This window comes from Podarcis liolepis, assembly GCF_965112155.1.
Source record: "Podarcis liolepis genome assembly, chromosome: 3".
Taxonomy (NCBI): Eukaryota; Metazoa; Chordata; class Lepidosauria; order Squamata; family Lacertidae; genus Podarcis; species Podarcis liolepis.
Genome location: NC_139557.1, coordinates 123,320,687 through 123,337,017, shown reverse-complemented (window position 1 = coordinate 123,337,017; position 16,331 = coordinate 123,320,687). Strand labels below are relative to the sequence as shown.

General features: G+C 45.5%; 1 protein-coding gene across 18 annotated transcripts in view; it reads left to right on the top strand.

The window, feature by feature from the left end:
• The window catches only part of OTOF (otoferlin), a 202,662-nt gene that overhangs the window by 160,455 nt on the left and 25,876 nt on the right, over nucleotides 1–16,331 (top strand). For 11 of the 18 annotated variants that reach the window (XM_083493978.1, XM_083493987.1, XM_083493981.1 and 8 more), the window contains 8 exons: nucleotides 382–448; nucleotides 3,521–3,687; nucleotides 5,144–5,278; nucleotides 6,482–6,619; nucleotides 8,463–8,590; nucleotides 10,403–10,573; nucleotides 12,564–12,724; nucleotides 13,999–14,141. In XM_083493978.1, the coding sequence (XP_083350104.1) occupies nucleotides 382–448; nucleotides 3,521–3,687; nucleotides 5,144–5,278; nucleotides 6,482–6,619; nucleotides 8,463–8,590; nucleotides 10,403–10,573; nucleotides 12,564–12,724; nucleotides 13,999–14,141 (1,110 nt within the window). The remainder of the gene's footprint in view (nucleotides 1–381; nucleotides 449–3,520; nucleotides 3,688–5,143; nucleotides 5,279–6,481; nucleotides 6,620–8,462; nucleotides 8,591–10,402; nucleotides 10,574–12,563; nucleotides 12,725–13,998; nucleotides 14,142–16,331) is intronic. The other 7 variants (XM_083493990.1, XM_083493982.1, XM_083493979.1 and 4 more) reach the window with 1 other exon arrangement.

The following is a 16,331-nucleotide window of genomic DNA, read 5'->3' as shown; positions in this document are numbered from 1 at the left end:
GTCTGCCTACCCATGGTGTATTCTATCATATGGAAGGGCTGCCTTAGCTGTGATTGCGGCATTCTTTTGTGATGATAAATACTTAATTCCTGAGTCCAGGTCACAGGCTCACCCTATTCATAGCCTAATGTGCCCTTAAGGCAGGATTTGTGAGCACAGAGACAACGGGTGAGGCTTTTCCCATTTCCATCCAAACTGCAGAGGAATATTTGAGGTTACTGAAAGAGTCAAAATGGCTTTAGAAATTGTTCTCCTGTACTATTTCAGACATGTGGTTTATATACTTATGTATGCGTTTGCCTTGTACATTTATGAACATAGATGTTATAGCTTATAACATCTACATTGTTGTGTGACCTTCCTTTAATTTCCTTTTTCTAGCTGCTTCGACAGCAGGAGGCGGCTGCGGCCGAAGCGGAGGAGAAGGAGGAGATGGATATGTCTGAGGGTAAATTTTTTGGAAATCTGGAGTTCAAAGAAATGAAAGGGGGATTAGATAGGAGAGTTAATCCCCGCCCCCAACAACCTGTAATGTTTGGGGAATTCAAACTACAAGGAAAGCCCCACTTGCTGACAGATCCTACACCTTCCACAGCTGGAGAGCAGGCAGAAATTAACAGGTCAAGCCTTCCTTCTCACTGCAGCTCCAGGAACAGGCAGCCCTTCACCTCTGGGCTGCTTGATCGGCCATGCAGCTGTTAAAACCAGGGCTCTCCTGAAAGGAGTTTAGCTTTCGTTCCATGCAAAACATCTGCAAACTGCTTCAGGTTTAGCAGAGGATCAGTAAACCAGGAGGAGAGCAGGGTTTAATTGCTTTGAGATTTGTTTGGGTTCTTTTTTTCCATCAAGCGGCGCATTATTATTATTATTATTATTATTATTATTATTATGTGCCGCCCTTCGTCACAAGTTCTCAGGGCAGTTCACAAAACAATACACAAGATGAAAAACACAAGTCAATAATCAAAACGAAAACAACTAAACAACAACTCCCCCATCCCACAGACCCACGTAAAAGGCTGTAGTATTGGTATTTATTAAATGTGTAAATGTTCCAAAATTATGAAACAGAGAGATTTGCCCTCTCCAAATCTCCCCCCCCCAAAAGAATGAGCTCCTCTCCTAGAGCTGAAACAAAATGCAAGTACCTGAACTTTAGAAACATTGAGAACTGTTGAAAATGAATTCCCCATTTCCACCTTCGAGGAAACTGTTGTGCCATCACATTTTTATTTTTTTCGAATGCATATGAAAAGAGTTCAGCGCAGGCCCCTTCCATGGTGCCATCTGCAGAGTGTTTGTGCCACCTTCCACTCATTCCTCTCTCTCTCTCTTTGCCAACTGCCCAAAAGCAAAGGTTTGGGCACTCCCTGTCTCCCTCTCTGCATGGTCCCCCCACCTCCCTCAGTTTTTCTGTCATCAACCCATCACTGGCAAAGAGGCGATGAAAGTTGGCAGAATTGGACTTTGGAGCTGGGCATGTCAGATGTCTTGGGGAAGGCTGGGGGGGGGGGCTTCTGTGATCCGACACCGTCTGATGCAGAATCAGAAAGTTCCCTCCTCCTGCCTTGAGGTCCAAAGAAAGTGTCAGGAGGAGCAGAAAGTTGTAAAGGCAACGCAACCCAATGTGTACCCCTCTAAACCTCGAAGGAGAGATAGGTACAGGGATAGTTCTGGGGGTCCCATACTCTGTTTAGACCCCATGCAGACCCTTTCCCTGCAAGCTGAGTTGCACCCAAACTTCCAAGAGAAACCACGAACACCTCCCTCCCAATGAATCGAAGCATTCTTTCAGGCTTTGGGGAAGCGGTTTCATCCCTCTCTTTGGCCGCGGATGAGCAGAACAAAGCAAAAATAGTCTCTTACCATTGAAAGAGATTTTAATGATCACAGTGGAAGAGCAAAGAGTCCATTCTTGGAGCGCAGGTGCTCCCAGTTAAGGTTTACCCCCACTTTCCTCCTGAGTCACTTACTCATCTTGCAACCTGATCTCGCAACCACTGCGCCTTCTGTGCAGCTACCTTATGTAATCTCTGTGACCTTGTACAGATTGTCTGGACACTTTCTGGCGAACCGGAGTCTGTTAACTCTCTCTTTCCTGGTTCTTCTTCTCCTAGCTGTTCACCACCCAGTTCTTCCCAACTGTTGTCTTCTGAACTATGCCCCTCTGCGAACCGCTGTTCCAAAACTATACTGTCCCACTGCCCCCGGGAAGTGTCAGGATCCTGATCGGGACATTAAATAAGTTGGAGTTCTTGTTATTAAATATACCAAGAAAAAAGCACACCAAGAACTCTGGCCTGTATAAGTTTCAGTAGTGGGAGTGGTCCCTACTCACAAATCAATAGTCAATTGTAACAAAAACTAATCCCTTCAAAAGTATGTATTCTGACAAGGATTACAAACTCAGAGATTACAAACTCAAACTCACAAGGATATGTATAACACAATAATTTGTTACAGTATTAAAGATAAGAGTTTATGAGTAGAGATAAGTTCATATTAGTCCATAATAAGATTTGACGTGAAGATCTTAGTTTCAGTCACTGAGCAGAAGTCAGAAGTCAATTATGGATCAGAAACCAGGACTGTTTCGATGTATTCACCTTCATCAGCTGAAAGTATCAAACATTACATGAAAATACATTCAAATTCTAAATTATCATAAATCATAAAACAGTATTACACAGCATTTGGTTCCTTACCTAATTTTTAAGGGGCCGTGTAAGTTTGAAGAATTTGTATAAATATGTCCTGTTATTTTCTACATTTCTCAGAGATAATGCCTGGAAATAACAAATATAATTGCATGTGTTGGATCAAATTAAAAACTCTAAAGCAGCATATATTCATATGATTCCTCACCTAAGTGTGGGTAGATGAACGTGTATATTGGGCTTTTCTGTGCGTTTGATTTGCGAGTAGGGACCACTCCCACTTTTGAAACTTAACGTATTTTTCGCTCTATAAGACGCACCAGACCACAAGACGCACCTAGTTTTTGGAGGAGGAAAACAAGAAAAAAAATATTCTGAATCTCAGAAGCCAGAACAGCAAGAGGGATCGCTGCGCAGTGAAAGCAGCAATCCCTCTTGCTGTTCTGGCTTCTGGGATAGCTGCGCAGCCTGCATTAGCTCCATAAGACGCACACACATTTCCCCTTACTTTTTAGGAGGGAAAAAGTGAGTCTTATAGAGCAAAAAATATGGTATATTGGCCAGAGTTCTTGGTGGGTTTTTTTCTAGGATCCTGATTGGGAGCAAGGGGGGCGCTCCCACTATTCCTCACCTGTGCAGCCCTTTTCAGCATGGTACCTGAGACACTAATAGCAAGGCCTGGTGGTCTCCCCCAAGCCTCAGTAGGAAGGGACCCTTTTAGGAACGGCAAAAATTGGTTTGATAGCGGCTGTCTGTCAGCTTTCATGCACATCACGGCTGCTCCTTCTGTTTCTCCTCTCCCGCCTTTGCTGCACCTGCCCTCCCCATACGCCACCTGCCACTGGTTCCCTTGGGGGGCTCAGAAATCAGACTCGATGACTCTCCCATGAAAGGCTCCAAAGGCCAAGGGAAGACCAAAGAGAAAGTCAAGGCCCCCAAGGAAGACAAGAAGAAGAAGCAGCAACAGGGGCAGCCGCCGACATCCGAGGGTCCCGAGAAGAAGAACAAGCAGAAGATTGATGAGCTTAAGGTGAGCTGTGCCAGATCCCACTTGCATCATAAGCGTGGATTTATGGGGGGGGGGGGTTAGCTCTGCCCCCTGAGGGCCCCTCCAGACTGGGGTTTTTATGTTTTTCTTTGCAGGTGTATTCTATAACCTAATGCATATTTCAAAAAGTGAAGATCCGGACTCAAACGTTGTTGAGTTTTTTTTAAAGCTATTTTTTAAATGAAAATCTACAGGTGAAACTCGAAAAATTAGAATAGCGTGGAAAATTCAGTAATTCAGCTTAAAAGGTGAAACTAATACATAACATGCAAAGCGAGATATGTCAAGCCTTTATTTGTTATAATTATGAGTCTATCTCATATATTAGTTTCACCTTTTAAGCTGAATTACTGAAATAAACGAACTCTTCCACGATATTCTAATTTTTCGAGTTTCACCTGTACACTGCCGACATGGGCTGCCGTACGCCCACATTTTCCTGGACATCTCAGCAATTTCCATTCAGACGCTGTTTATGAGGATTATATTCTGGAAATTCGGGATGTATGGTAATCCTAATCTGGAAGAAGAGCAGTGCACGGAAATGCCATTTACCTTCCCGCCGGAGTGGTACCTATTTATCTACTTGCACTTGGACGTGCTTTTGAACTGCTAGGTTGGCAGGAGCAGGAACCGAGCAACGGGAGCTCACCCCGTGATGGCAGAAGGGGCACCTCTGCTCACCGACTCATTTGTTTTGTGTAAAGAAGGGGGCTGGGCTGAGCTGGCTGAGTGATGGTGTGAGCTCCCGTTGCTCGGTCCCTGCTCCTGCCAACCTAGCAGTTCGAAAGCACGCTGAAGTGCAAGTAGATAAATAGGTACCACTCTGGCGGGAAGGTAAACGGCATTTCCGTGCGCTGCTCTGGTTCGCCAGAAGCGGCTTAGGCATGCTGGCCACATGACCCGGAAGCTGTACGCCGGCTCCCTCGGCCAGTAAAGTGAGATGAGCGCCGCAACCCCAGAGTTGGTCATGACTGGACCTAATGGTCAGGGGTCCCTTTACCTACAGAGAGAGAGAGAGAGAGAGAGAGAGAGAGAGAGAGAGAGAGAGACCAGGAGCATGTTAGAAATTAACTAAGTTTCTTCTTGGTATCTGAAGAAATGTACATGCACATGAAAACTTATACTAAGAACAAACTTAGTTGGTCTCTAAGGTGCTAATGGACAATTTATTTATATATATATATATTTCAACTGTGTCAGACCAACACGGCTACCTACCTGAATCTTAAATATTGGAATGTTTGAAAACATTGCTCTAAAATTTTGCTTGATTTTATCATTTTTGTAAATTGCTTTGAGGTTTGGGGGCTTCTTTTGCCATCAAGAGGTTATGAAATGGAGAAATACAACGAAGAGCAATTATTATTATTATTATTATTATTACTTTGCATGCTTCGCTGTTGCTTTCCCGGGTTCACTGTCACCTCCTCTCCAGGTGTTCCCCAAAGAGCTGGAGACGGAATTTGACTACTTTGAGGACTGGCTGCACACTTTCAACCTCTTTCGGGGGAAGATTGGCGACGACGATGACCATGCAGCTGACGAGGATCGCATCGTGGGCAGGTTCAAGGCGAGTTGGGGGGCTGGCATCTGCAAACCCCACACACAGCAGATTCAGAACAGTTTATGGTCCTCTCTTGGGAGATGCGATGCCTCTATACTTCTAGAAATGGGTGGTGGTCCTCCCGCCCTCCTTTCACATTGGAAAGGATTTGAAAATACGGATGCCAGAAAACAGGGAATTATGTTCACATGTGGTGGAGGTGTCAATATGTACAATTTTTCTGGCAAAGGGCGTTTAAGGAGATAAAAGAAATCACGGGGTTAAAGCTGACCGAAAGTCCAGAGGTAGCATTATTTTGAATTTATGATGGGGTGGTAGGTTCACAGGCTGTGAAGGACTTGCACGCAAATTGATTGACAGCTGCACGAATTATTATAGCTAGGAAGTGGAAGGGGCAAGCAGAATATAAAATGGAAGAACGGTATAAAGAGGTGTGGGATATAGCTATTAACGATAAATTAACATGTGCCATTAAGGTAAGACGGGGAATATGCAGGAGAAATGATTTTGAGGCGTTATGGAGGGTGTTTGTAGAATTTGCCTTGTTAAAACGGAAAGGGGTCAAACCATTGTAAGAGGTGATGAAATTTTGGGAGGTTAGATAGTTACAATGGAATGGTCTCAGTGGTGGGGTGCACATTTTTATTCTTATTCATTTATGATTATTACTTTGTCTGAATGACTGAATAAAAATACACAGAACTATCTTAAACAAGCTGACAAACCTGGAAGGATAGACATTTTCAATTTTTCTGATTTCATACCTGCATTTTCCACGTGGAGCTGGGGGTCTGTTATTCCTGGTGCCATTATTCTGGTGGAGCAAAACACAAGAGGGAGAGGTTTTTGTTTTTTAAAGAGGCCACATGCCACAGGGATTTTTCAGCTGCAATTCCTGCACTGCAGAGGGGGTTGGACTAGATGGCCCTTGGGAGTCCCTCACAACTCTACATTCTGTAGACTCTCTGAGTCTGTGATTCAGCCATCCTCCCTTTTTGCTTTTGTTTTTAATGTTTGATTGTTTCTTGTGCTTTTAATTCCATTGGGAGCCGCCCAGAGTGGCTGGGGAAACCCAACCAGATGGGTGGGGTATAAATAAATTATTGTTATTATTATTGTTGTTGTTGTTGTTGTTGTTGCTTTGCCCAGGCCTGGATTCCCTTTTAACCAGATTAAAACATCTCCTCATCCTCCCCCTTTTTCTTGCAGGGCTCCATGTGCGTCTACAAAGTGCCACTCCCTGATGACATCACCAAAGAGGCGGGGTATGACCCAAATTTCGGCATGTTCCAGGGCATCCCAAGCAACGACCCCATCAACGTGCTGGTCCGGGTCTACGTGGTGAGGGTAAGCAGATGGACACACTGTTTTCTCTTTCCTCTTACAGCCCTTCTAGCTCCAAGCATTTGATTCCATTGAGCTACCCCCAGCCAGGTTCTGGTTGCCTCGCCTCAAAAAGGAGATTGTAGGGCTGGGAAAAGTTCAGAAAAGTGCCGCCCACCCATGGTTCATTTTGCATAGCACAAATCCCAGCATATTTTAAATAAACTAAACCATTCAGTAATCCATTGTTTCTTCCATCAAAACGTATTTACACTGTTGAGCTTATCTTAATGCTGCCAACGTTTTCAAGTGTACACAATTACCCCCCCCCCATATATTCAACAAACATTTTCCAATTTTCTTTAAATGAATGTTATTCCTGTTCTCTTATTCTATATGTTAAATCTGCAAGCTGCGCATATTCCAACCATTTGCGTTGCCATTCTTCTTTGGTTGGGACATCATTTGTATTCCATTTGGGGGCAGCCAACCTATCCTTTCGATATTGTCCCCTGGAAACACATGGTTTGTTGACTAGCCTTTCAGATAAAGCAAATTCCCGAACTTCGGAATGCCAAAAAGAAATGTTCGCTCCCTGTAGCTCTTTCCAGAAATGAGCAGCCAACAGAAAACAAACAATTAGCTCTTTGTTATGTACCCAGTGCCAGATTTACGTATAAGCTAAACAAGCTATAGCTTAGGGCCCCACTCTCTTGGCCTCCCCCCAAAAAAAATATATTAAAAAAACCTGGATGTACATTTCCAAAATATAAGATAAAAAACAAACAAAATAAAACCTACATACAGCAACAGTGTTTTGTGTTGTGTAGGCTCCTGTGATGCAAGTCATGGGCCCCGCCTGCTAGCCTGATCCCTAAAATATCACTGCTTTGCTCCTTTCTATATATAGGGTGCCGACATTCCGCATGGACTGGGTGCACGGCAATGTGTGCAAATGGCTTCAGATACCTATGAGGTCCACAAATGACCATAGAGCATGTATTCAACACATAAAAAACAGCGACAATTTGTTGTTGACAAAGGACAGCTGGACATATAAAGGGCCCCTTTACCTTCAGTAGCTTAGGGCCTCATCAAACCTTAATCTGGCCCTGTATGTATCTTAAGGTCAGCTTTGTGCTGGGCCCTGGGGTAACCCGTGAAACGCGGTCCAGGACCGGTCCAGAGTCCAAAGGTTCCGCTGGGAGTCAGTCCGACAGGCCAAGGCAGGACACGAGGCAGGAAACCAGGCAAGGACAGGTACAGGATCTCAGGCAGGATCTAGCATACAGCAACATTGCTCCCGCAACCTGGGGCAGGGTCCGAGAGCCTTTTATCTCTGTCGGGGTAACGGCCAGTCCTGATCCCCCAGCGACTCACCTCCCTGGCTCGCCCAAAGGCAAGCACTCCTCCTGCGAGTACTCAGGTCTCTCCTTCTCTCAGACCCGAGTCTCTGCAGCTTAGGAGACGTCGGTGGGTTACTAGACCCAACCTCAGCCTCCCCTGACCCAACCAGTAGTGGAGCAGCTGTAAGCGATGGCCCAGCTGAAGGCAACGAGGTCATCCCCGCATCTGGAGCCAGGGCAGGATCAGGCCCCTGACTCGGCCCAGCTGGTGCTTGTTGCAGGGGAACCTGTGTAGACTGGGGCTCTTCAGGATCAGGCCCCAGACTTGGTCCAGATGCTGCCTGAGGCAAAGGATCCTGTGCGGCCTGAGACTCCTCTGGTTCCGAGTCTGAGCCCGAGTCCCAGGCCATCACAAGCCTCTTCAAAGATAGATAGCAGGCGAGTTGGAGAGAAGGGACCCCTTTTTGTTAACGTGGGACTTTAGGGTTGCATCCTGCAATGAGCCTTGGCTTCTCTTCCAGGCCACTGATCTGCATCCCGCCGACATCAACGGCAAAGCTGACCCGTACGTCGTCATCAAGTTGGGGAAGACGGACATCAAGGACAAGGAGAACTACATTTCCAAACAGCTGAACCCCATTTTTGGAAAGTAAGGGGTCCCTGCGCTGAGCCAGGCAGCGGTTTTGCACAGCACTGCCTTGGTTGGGTTTTCGTTTGCTGCCGGGCCAGCAGAAAACAAGCTCGTTCCATCTTCCACGTGGTAGCCCTTTCGCCCAGAAGGTGGAGCAAGATTGCTTTCTGCTGCTCTAGAGGCGATGACCCCCCAAAATGTATTCCAAGGACAAGGAAGGAGATCCTGAGAATATATCAGGAAGGACTTTCTGGGGGTAGGGATTCATTCAATGGTGGAACAGATTCTCTCTGATGGTGGTGGGCTTTCCTTCGATGAAGGTTTTTAAAGAGTTTGGATCAGGGATTCTTCAGCTGAAATTCTTGCACTGCAGGGGGTTAGGCTAGATGACCACTGAGGGTTCTTCCAGCTCTACAATTCTCTGATTGTGCCTTGGCCTAGTAGACCTGAAGGAGCGTCTCCACCCCCATCGTTCAGCCCAGACACTGAGGTCCAGCTCCGAGGGCCTTCTGGCGGTTCCCTCACTGCAAGAAGCCAAGTTACAGGGACCAGGCAGAGGGCCTTCTCGGTGGTGGCACCCGCCCTGTGGAACGCCCTCCCATCAGATGTCAAAGAGAAAAACAACTACCAGACTTTTAGAAGACATCTGAAGGCAGCCCTGTTTAGGGAAGCTTTTAATGCTTAATAGGTTTTGTATTTTAATATTCTGTTGGAAGCCGCACAGAGTGGCTGGGGAAACCCAGCCAGATGGGCGTGGTATAAGTAATAAATTATTATTATTATTCATATGGAAGCTCAGATGGACACACGACCTGCCAGGAGGCAGACTCAGAGAGGAGGACATTTGCAGGCACTTGTGAGGCAGCAAAATTCCATTAGTACTGGAATGCATTAATGGGTTGTGGAGAACTGGGGTTTTCCAAACCAGGCATTGTACACCTTAGGTTAGCCTTCCTCAATCTCAGGTCCCCAGGCATGGCTGGACTACATCTCCCATCATCCCTATCTAGCAGGACCTGTGGTCAGGGATGCTGGGAGTTGTAGTCATTCAGCCCGGACACTGAGGTCCCGTTCCGATGGCCTTCTGGAGGTTCCCTTATTGCAAGAAGTGAGGTTACAGGAAACCAGGCAGAGGGCCTTCTTGGTAGTGGCACCTGCCCTGTGGAATGCCCTCTTGTCAGATAAAAGGGAAATAAACAACTATCTGACTTTGAGAAGACATCTGAAGTCAGCCCTGTTTGGGGAAGTTAATAATAATAATAATAATAATAATAATAATAATAATAATAATAATAATAATAATTTATTATTTATGCCCCACGCATCTGGCTGAGTTTCCCCAGCCACTCTGGCCAGCTTTCAATCGAGTATTAAAAACAATACAGCATTAAATATTAAAAACTTCCCTAAACATGTTTGATGTTTATATTGTTTATAATGTTTGATGTTTTATAGTGTTTTTAATATTCTGTTGGGAGCTGCCCAGAGTGGCTAGGGAAATCCAAGCAGATGGGCAGGATATAATTTATTATTATTATTATTATTATTATTATTATTATTATTATTATTATTATTATTTATTATTATTTCTGACATCTAGGGACCCAAGGCTAAGAAAAGCCTGTCTTAGGTTAATCCTGACCCAAACTGGGACCACCCAGATAGTTGGTTAGCTTATTTTTGCACCCATCTAATAATTCCACCTATCCCAGCAACAATTGCTTTGAAAAAGTTTCTCCATCCCTGAGGCCTGTCCTTCTCCTCGCTTGCCACTTCCCATTCCTTCCCAATTTACCCCGTGACTCCAGGTGGTTGTCTCTCCCCCTCCAGGTCGTTCGACATCGAGGCCACTTTTCCCATGGAGTCCATGTTGACAGTGGCCATTTACGACTGGGATCTGGTGGGATCCGATGATCTGATTGGCGAGACCAAGATCGACCTGGAGAACCGATACTACAGCAAGCACAGGGCAACCTGTGGGATCACGCAGAACTACTCCATGTAAGCATCCTGGATCCCTGCAGCTGAATTTTGTAGCTCTGAGGGAGGCCCTGCAAGAAGCAGAGTTTGCCAGAGAAGTCAACTCTTCATTCAAAGAAACCTCATGCAAATAGAGCACTGGACTCTTAATTCATAATTTTATTATTACGGTCACAGACCAGTTCCGGGTCACTTACAATATCAGGAAAATCATAAAACACAACAGGGATACATTGAGTTGCAATTGGGTATAACAGAGACAATTCAGATATAGCGGCAGTTAAAAATGTCTATTAAATCTTGATCACTAAAATACAACCTAAAATTGCCATTTAAAACCTGAATCATTTTGGTAGCACAGCTTGTTCCCTAGGTTTTATGGCAGTGGCACAGAATTTGGCCACCCTTAGTGTGATCTCTAGATCCTTGTCCTCTACCAGGAGTTTTAGATATTGGAGTTCGGACCCATTTGGAGATTTTTGTATAACAGGAGTGATAAATACCGAGCGTAGATCCCCATAGAAACGGCAGCATAACAAGACATGAGAGACAGTTTCTTCCTCCATCAAGCCGCAGGGGCAGACTCGTTCCGCGTACAGTTTACCTTCGAATCTGCCCTGCAATAAGGCAGCACGTTGAATCTAGTGAGGGTAAATGCCCGTCTGTATTTGGGTATTTGTAATTTTGACAAATAATTTGCTGGGGTAAATCCTCTCCCGTTATCTTTTATTGCTGGGTGTTTATTCATCTTGCTCACATGGCATTGCAGTTCCACATCCCAAATTTCAAGGCTGTGGGTTCAAGCAAAAGATTCCCGCATTGCAGGGGGCTGGACTAGAGGACCCTTGCTGTCCCTTCCACAACGCTTTGATTCTGTGAACTCAGCAACACTTCCTATTAAGTCTTACCCATATAGTGGTACCTCGGGTTACAGATGCTTCAGGTTACAGATGCTTCAGGTTACAGACTCTGCTAACTCAGAAATAGTACCTCGGGTTAAGAACTTTGGTTTTTGTTTTTTTTTAAAAAAAGATGTTTATTAAAGTTTCAACATATTACAAAAATAAGGAAAAAAAGAAAGAAGAAATAAAAAATGAAAATAAAAAATGAAAATACAAGATAAAAACAATTAAAAAACAGATTAGTCTTTCCATGTCTTATCTTTCATTTGCTTGTTTTCCCCGACCTCCTCACACCTCCCTTTTTGCATTCCACTTCAAATTAGTTAGTTCAGCAAATCCTTTCCCTCTTTGATTTTATCTTAATCTCTTATCTTAAAATCTAATAACTTTAAATTATCACCTGTTAACAATCCATTTTTACATATTCCTTTTAACATTACTGCTAAAAACTACTTAACCTCAATCCAACGTCATTCTAACATTCATTAATTTTGCAGTATTTCTGTAAATAGTCTTTAAATTTCTTCCAATCTTCTTCCACCGACTCTTCTCCCTGGTCTCGGATTCTGCCAGTCATTTCCGCCAATTCCATATAGTCCATCACCTTCATCTGCCATTCTTCCAGAGTGGGTAAATCTTGTGTCTTCCAATACTTTGCAATAAGTATTCTTGCTGCTGTTGTTGCATACATAAAGAATGATCTATCCTTCTATAGCATCAATTGGCCAACCATGCCCAGGAGGAAGGCCTCTGGTTTCTTCAGAAATGTATATTTAAATACCCTTTACATTTCATTATAAATCATCTCCCAGAAAGCCTTAATCCTTGGGCACGTCCACCAAAGGTGAAAGAATGTACCTTGGGTTAAGAAATTTGCTTCAGGATGAGAACAGAAATCGCGTGGTGGCGGCAGCAGGAGGCCCCATTAGCTAAAGTGGTGCTTCAGGTTAAGAACAGTTTCAGGTTAAGAATGAACCTCTGGAACGAATTAAGTACTTAACCCGAGGCATCACTGTATAGAGCAGGGAGGGTCCTTGAGGAGCGGGCTGCAGGGACCGGGCTCCCCCAAGCCCTACCTTGAACTGACGAGAGTCAACTTTTGTCCACAGCCATGGTTACAATATGTGGAGAGACCCTCAGAAGCCCACCCAGATCTTGTCCAAGTTATGCAAAGAGGGGAAGCTGGACGGCCCCCACTACGGCCCTGGCGGCAGAGTGAAGGTGACCAACCGGGTCTTCACGGGACCCACAGAAGTGGAGGACGAAAACGGTATGTTGGAAGGGAATCAGCCCCAGACGGTTGATGGTGAGAGATGGGGACAGGGAGAGGATGTCTATTTAGCTCATGATGAAAGGCAGACCTGCACAATACGAGACTAGAAAGACAGCCGGCCTTCAAATTTTGCAGAATATTTATGTATGATTATTTAATCGTAATAGTAATAGTAATTTATTATTTATACCCCGCCCATCTGGCTGGGTTTCCCCAGCCACTCTGGGCAGCTTCCAACTGAATATTAAAAACAGTACAGCACCAGACATTAAAAATTTCCCTAAAGAGGGCTGCCTTCAGTTTTTTTAAAAAGTAAAATAGTTGTTTATTGCTTTGACATCTGCTGGGAGGGCGTTCCACAGGGAATTTTATTAATTTAATAATACAAAAGGGGGGAGGATCTCTTTTCTTGTAATTTGAATCCCTTGCTCAATGGATGACGTAAAGGTAAAGGGACCCCTGACCATTAGGTCCAGTCGTGGCTGACTCTGGGGCTGCAGTGCTCATCTCGCTTTATTGGCCAAGGGAGCCAGCGTACAGCTTCCAGGTCATGTGGCCAGCATGACTAAGCCGCTTCTGGTGAACCAGAGCAGCGCACGGAAATGCCGTTTACCTTCCCACCAGAGCAGTACCTATTGATCTACTTGCACTTAGTGCTTTTGAACTGCTAGGTTGGCAGGAGCAGGGACCGAGCAACGGGAGCTCACCCCGTTGCAGGGATTCGAACCACTGACCTTCTGATCAGCAAGCCCTAGGCTCTGTGGTTTAACCCACAGCGCCACCCGCGTCCATTTTAGGTACATTTTAGAGGTAAAGGTAAAGGGACCCCTGACCATTAGGTCCAGTCGTGACCGACTCTGGGGTTGCAGTGCTCATCTCGCTTTACTGGCCGAGGGAGCCGGCATTCAGCTTCCAGGTCATGTGGCCAGCGTGACTAAGCCGCTTCTGGTGAACCAGAGCAGTGCACGGAAACACCATTTACCTTCCTGCCAGAGCGGTACCTATTTATCTACTTGCACTTTGATGTGCTTTCGAACTGCTAGGTTGGCAGGAGCAGGGACCGAGCAACGGGAGCTCACCCCGTTGTGGGGATTCGAACCGCCGACCTTCTGATCGGCAAGTCCTAGGCTCTGTGGTTTAGACCACAGCAAACCCAGGCTGATGGGGCGAGCCGTCTTGTTGGTCCCACAAGGGTGCCATAAACATCAGCTAATATTTCTGCTCCTCTCTCTCTTTCTGCCTCATTGCCTCTGCGCTCTCTGCACCCGCAGGCCAGAAGAAGCAGACGGACGAGCATCTAGCGCTGACTGTCTTGCACCACTGGGAGGAGATCCCGCGCGTGGGCTGCAAACTGGTGCCTGAGCACGTGGAAACACGGCCCCTGCTGAACCCGGACAAGCCAGGCATTGAGCAGGTACCTGGCGCCACTCTAGGCTGCGCACTTGCTGGTGTGGAGGACTCGTGCTCCAACCATGTACAGTGGTACCTCGGGTTACAGATGCTTCAGGTTACGGACTCTGCTAACCCAGAAATAGTGCTTCAGGTTAAGAACTTTGCTTCAGGATGAGAACAGGAATTGTGCTCCAGTGGCGTGGCGGCAGCAGGAGGCCCCATTAGCTAAAGTGGTGCTTCAGGTTAAGAACAGTTTCAGGTTAAGAACGGACCTCCAGAACGAATTAAGTTCTTAACCCGAGGTACCACTGTATTTGCATGTCTCTAATGCCACCGACTCCAAGGGGGGCAGGAGTGTTATTGGGCTGTGGTTTTTATTTTGATTATATATATTGTGGTTTTTATGTTGATCATTTTCTTAAAAAAATATTTTTATTTATTGTTGACATCCACATGTTACACATCTTACATATACAAAAGATAGTAAAAAGAAAGAAAAAGAAGAAAGGAAAAAAATTAAAAAGAACACATTTTTATAACTGTTAGCATGAACAACATTCTTTCTGTCTATACCTGAAGAAAATACATTAAAAAAGAAATAAAACCAGACAAACCTAAACCAAACAAACAAAACCATTCCATTTAAACCTCTTTAAATGGAATGGAATACATGGTGCCCGCCGAGTCACCACGCTCACAGGCTTCACCGCCTGTGATTTTTGAGGGTCCCCGCATTGCCGCAGCGGCAAGACCCGATCCTGCGGAGCCGATTCCCTCCGGAGCTCAGAGGGAATCCGCCATTAGTCGATCGCGCTAACCCGGAAGTCCCGGAATACAAGCCGTCCTTATTCATATTTAGTAACCTCCGTCTCTTCTGTATTTATAGTATCTCCTTTTTCGACTGCTCGATTCCCTGATTTATATCTATTATCCGTTGATCTTTTCTGTGAACCGCCCTGAGACTTCCGGGTTTAGGGCGGTATATAAATTCTAATACAGTGGTACCTCTGGTTGTGAATTGAGGAGTTTCAATGGCTCCAGCTAGGATGGCTCCAGAGTTGGAAACCGCAGGTGGGGAGAGTGGCCCTTGGGTTCGAATCCTGCTTGTGGGTTTCCCATAATGGGCACCTGGTTGGCCACTGTGAAAACAGGATGCTGGACAAGATGGGTGATGGGCCTGATCCAGCAGCCTCTCCTCCTCTTCTTCTGCCAGTTCATAGGGCCTGGGATCCTGCCCGTGATCTTCTAGGAAGCTGTAATGGTTCTAGGGGTTGCTCGTGCGTAAGCCTGTCCCAACACCTGGCTGGGTTGCCTGAGTGAACCTTTCCTGTCCGGACAGCCACTCACCCGTGGCTGTCTCAATCGCTGGCAGAATCCGTCAGTGGGCGTTTCTTAAACTTCTTCCAGCAAAGAAGCTCTTTGACGCCCAGTCTCCTCCTACTCTCCCTGCGCGGAAGCCTTCTGCGCAAGGAGGGCGTAGGCAGCGGAGGACCCTTCCTCTCCCCGCTGGTCCCCAGCAAGGAGTCATGGGACCGCCTCGCTGATTCCCCCATCTGCTCCCCTTCTCCACTGGAGCTACACTGATTCCCTTCCCCAGAAGATGGGCTGCCTCTCCCACTCCCGGGACGCTCTCTGAAATCCCTTTGGAGCTTGCTCTCTCCCTCCGGCACTGATGGCAGTTCCCTGACAGAAGCATTTCGCTCTTTCCTTTTTCCTTTCTCCTTCTGTGATGGAACTCCTATTTGGGGACTTCCCTGGCTTTTTTCTGGCCCACGTAGGACCAGTTTGGATAGTTGGCCTTGGTGAAGACTTGACGTTTTCACCCCCCAAAAGTTTTTGATTTGAGTTTCTACTGAAATGAGGCTGCATTTTAATGTTGCATTTTAATCTTGTTTTTAAGTTGTATTTTAATCAACTGTGTTTTTTAAAAAAATAAATTTTATTGTCAAAGAAGAAGAGAAGAGTTTGGATTTCATATCCCGCTTTATCACTACCGTAAGGAGTCTCAAAGCGGCTAACAATCTCCTTTTCCCTTCCTCCCCCACAACAAACACTCTGTGAGGTGAGTGGGGCTGAGAGACTTCAGAGATGCAAAATTACAACAAAATTCAATTCAAAAAACAATTCAATGCAAAATTACAACAAAAATGACAAACATTGAATCCAAAATGAAACTATACAAACAAGAAAGAAAAACAGAACATAAAAGAAA